Source organism: Coptis chinensis, chromosome 7, assembly GCF_015680905.1.
Source record: "Coptis chinensis isolate HL-2020 chromosome 7, ASM1568090v1, whole genome shotgun sequence".
Taxonomy (NCBI): Eukaryota; Viridiplantae; Streptophyta; class Magnoliopsida; order Ranunculales; family Ranunculaceae; genus Coptis; species Coptis chinensis.
Genome location: NC_141462.1, coordinates 96,760,732 through 96,764,618, shown reverse-complemented (window position 1 = coordinate 96,764,618; position 3,887 = coordinate 96,760,732). Strand labels below are relative to the sequence as shown.

Genomic DNA, 3,887 nt, shown 5'->3' with positions numbered 1-3,887 from the left:
TAAATTATCTTTTTTTTTATTAGGCGTACCTAAGACAAAACAAGTCATTTACTTATTCTTCTTTCTTTAAAAAAAAAATGTTCTTGAATTCTTCTCCAATAATTTATCTCGCTCTCTAGCAATATAAAAAAAAAACAAATCAAATTTTGACGAATGGGAGAACTCAGAGAATTATTATACTTTTGATTACTACAATGAACAAGTACAAATACCCATGTTTTTTGTCCAACCTAAGTCTCAATCAACAACTAATGATTTTGATCGAATTCTTAAATGCAATATTACAAAGCCGTGTGTTGTTGTTGTTGTTGTTGTTGTTGTTGTATTTTTTTTTTGCCCCTATTAAAAATACCCCAAATGAATTTGGAAGATATATTATTTGATTGAGGCGGTTATTGAGGTATGACAAAAACTTTAGTTAGTTATGGAGAATGGGAGTGGTTTTATGGGTGTGTTCAAGAATAATTAAATTATAAACACTTAAATAGTTAGATCACTTCAAAATAGGGATGTAAAAAATACCCAGGGGGATATGGGGAATGCCAAATCGACTCTTTCCAAGCGAGGATTGGACCATACCCCAATTAAGTATGTAGTGCATATATTATGTATATATTTGTAAAAAAAAAAATTGCAAGAGTAAAATCAAACTCAATACCTCATTCTTCAAACCATGATCATCTTTTCACTAGTCTAATGTCAAATTCAAAAAGTGTCGTTAATATATAGATGAAAAGTAGTTTGTTTAGGTGATTATTAATTAACAAGAAATTGTTTTTTGTTAAGTTAGTTAATGGGAAGTGGGGCGAGTATGGATAATCTCCGACGGCCTCTCAACTCTCAAGTGGGGATGGGGCGGGTATGAGAAATGAAATTGAAATATGGGATGGAGATGGGGATGACAAACCCACCCCCAACCCGCCCCATTTAGATCCCTACTTCAAAATATTTACAAACAAATCATGTCTTAAAAAAAATGAAAGTGAAGCCATGGTGTAGACAATTTGGTAGTACACCAATATATGGTTTTGAAGGCTATCCCACTATAGCACAATAGCATAGGGATGGTGTAAGCTGCACCCAATGGTTTCTAAACCATCCACCATCCGCCGGTGCCAAAGGCGTGAAGAAAATTTTCAAATTTCTAGCCGCCTCTCTCAATGGCGTGTAGCCCAAATCAAGCAAATATTACCAAACACCACTCCTAGTGATGTGCAAACACTTTCTACCCGCCATTTGTAGTGGCATGCCAACAAAATATATTCTACCTGCATGTAGATCATACGCCATTCCACTAAAATTTGCGCTATGTATAGATAAATTAATAACAATAGCATTAACGGATTGGTGTTTTGACTCACCATTTGGATCAGGATTTTCGCCGTATTTGGTGGGATTGCGAACCATTGGACTTAACCTAAAGACTTACCATATTTTAGGCACCCGCTATTTAAATTTGCTACATACCACCAATTTAATAATAAATGCTAGTACCAACTACCAACACATCCCTGCTAGTACCAACATGATGGTTGGATTGGAGGGGATATGGTCCTTGACTTGTTCAAAAGCAAGTGGAAAATTTTGTATGTGGTGGCAGGCAGATACAAAAGCTGATGAACTCGAAACGTTATTCCTCACCACCGCGTGGAACTTTCAACTTAAGTTCCACGTCCTTACGTTTCTCCGTTTCTCCTGCCTTACTCGGTTAAATCCGTATCCCATGTCCCCTTCTAAAATATGTCTTTTTCAGAGAATCTCAGTTTCTTTATTAATTATTAATTAATTTACTCCGTCAATGAAGTTTTGTTTTTTTTGCTTAAACTTCTTCTAAACGTCCAACAATCCAATGACCTATAAATTAGTTACGAATTAGTAATTCTACGACAGAACAGAACCACAAAGAGAAAAAAAAAAAAAAAAAGAGGACACTTGCAAAGAAGTTGGAAAGAACAACATTGCGTTAACTAAAAATATTTACATATGGATGAACGTCCACCAGGTTTTCGTTTCTTTCCAACAGAAGTAGAGTTGATTTCGTTCTATCTTCGTAACAAGCTAGAAGGAATTGGGGTAGAAGAGTTTCAGAGAATTATTCCTGTTGTCGACATTTATGAGTTTGATCCATGGGATCTCCCAGGTAACAATAAGCTTCTCTTCCTTTCCTCCATTACTTTTAGTGTATATGAACTACTTTTTTGTTACACACACTGACACACACAGACATATATATATATACACATATAGTTGTTAATGATCAAACGTTTCGTTACAATAACACTCATTTGCCCATTTTCTTCTTCTTCTTCTTCTTCTTCTTCTGTGTTTCAGAGATTTCAGGAGAGTTGTGCCATGGGGACCCTGAGCAATGGTTTTTCTTCACTCCCAGACAAGAGAGAGAAGCTCGAGGAGGAAGACCGAACCGAATTACGAACTCAGGATACTGGAAAGCCACAGGCTCTCCTGGCTTTGTTTACTCTAATAACCGCATTATTGGTGTCAAGAAAACCATGGTTTTCTACAAAGGAAAAGCTCCTTCAGGTAGTAAAACTAATTGGAAGATGGTAGAGTATAAAGCCACTGAAGGAGAAGTGTACGTGAATGCCTCAAATTATTCAACTGAAATGGTATGCATGTCTATATACTATATAATTTATACTAGTCTGGCTTTAATGTAGACTTTGGAATTACCCTCAGATCAACACAAACATTGATATTCATACTTCAATCCTTCAACATTTTATATGCTATATAATAATTTACAAGTAATTTGAAGAAGGTCTTACAGTCATATTCCATAACATCATTAGGACTAGTTACCATACAAATACTTATACCGTACCGTACCTAGTTAATTCAAGCTATATAACGTAATTCTATTTCTTGAGTTAGTATGAAGTTTTAATTCTTATTATTTTTTTCTTTTTTGTGTAGCTACGACACGAATTCAGTGTGTGCCGAGTGTACGTAAACTCTGGATGCTTACGAGCATTTGATCGCCGCCCATCAGGACCTACAACAACTGATACAACTAATGGCCAAGCTCAAGAGAATGTAGCCTCAACATCTGATCAGAGCTCTCTTAATACGTCTCCAGGAAATGATGTCCATGAATCTCAGACAACTGGTGATGTTGATAATTGGGAGATGGCAGACCATTTATTGGAATGGCAACATTGGATTGGCTTTAATGAGCATTAGAATGTGGTTCTTTGTAGCTTGACTAGAGGGGTTCTTTCAAATTTCAATGCAAGCTTGATGAAGCAGGTTTATGTAAGCTAATTACCTACAGATCGAGAATAAACGAGTAGCGCGCATTCTTTGTAGTTATCTTATTTTAGCTTAGTACATGAAGTTAAACAATGTAACTTTGAATTTTTTTCATTTTCAGTAAGGTTTATGTCAGCTAAATTACCTACAGATAGAGAATAAACAACAAGTAGCATTCTTTGTAACTTGTTTTTGTTAGAGCAAGTCCAAGGGGGTGCTATATGGGGCTGCTAAAGGCCATATAGCACCTCAAACACCAAAATGTCATTCCAATAGGGCTGCTAGAAGGCTCCTAAATTTGGCTGGTGTGATAAACCCAGCTAAATTTGTGGCCTTGTCTAGTAGTGCCAAAATAAGTTGTCGGGGGACGGACGGCATGTGGGTAATTTGTGTACAGACGGTAGAAACTGTGCCGCCTGTCCCCAGTTTTAATTAAATGGTCAGATGTCTGTCGTCTATACTTTCCAGACACTCAACATGATTTTTACTTAGCCAAATTCAATCAATTATTCACTCACATGCATTTACTTGTCATCAAAGCCTCAACCACCGTCACAATCTCAACCAACTTTATTTATACCATTTCAATTGCATCATATCCATCCATTCCACTAACT

General features: G+C 36.4%; 1 protein-coding gene across 1 annotated transcript; it reads left to right on the top strand.

Moving 5' to 3' along the window:
- Positions 1-1,740: 1,740 nt before the first annotated feature.
- On the top strand, positions 1,741-3,455 carry LOC147490351 (NAC domain-containing protein 90-like). The gene is made up of 3 exons (XM_086573309.1): positions 1,741-2,140; positions 2,332-2,627; positions 2,935-3,455. Exons 1-3 carry the CDS (start codon positions 1,984-1,986, stop codon positions 3,199-3,201), a joined length of 720 nt encoding a protein of 239 aa, XP_086429435.1. The 5' UTR covers positions 1,741-1,983; the 3' UTR covers positions 3,202-3,455.
- Positions 3,456-3,887: the final 432 nt, after the last annotated feature.

What these genes read in the sequence shown, in the direction of transcription:
- LOC147490351 (XM_086573309.1), top strand. Translation starts at nt 1,984, where the DNA reads ATGGATGAACGTCCACCAGGTTTTCGTTTCTTTCCAACAGAAGTAGAG. An exon ending in TGATCCATGGGATCTCCCAG is followed by an intron (nt 2,141 to 2,331) that starts GTAACAATAAGC and finishes TCTGTGTTTCAG; the next exon opens with AGATTTCAGGAGAGTTGTGC. An exon ending in CAAATTATTCAACTGAAATG is followed by an intron (nt 2,628 to 2,934) that starts GTATGCATGTCT and finishes TTTTTTGTGTAG; the next exon opens with CTACGACACGAATTCAGTGT.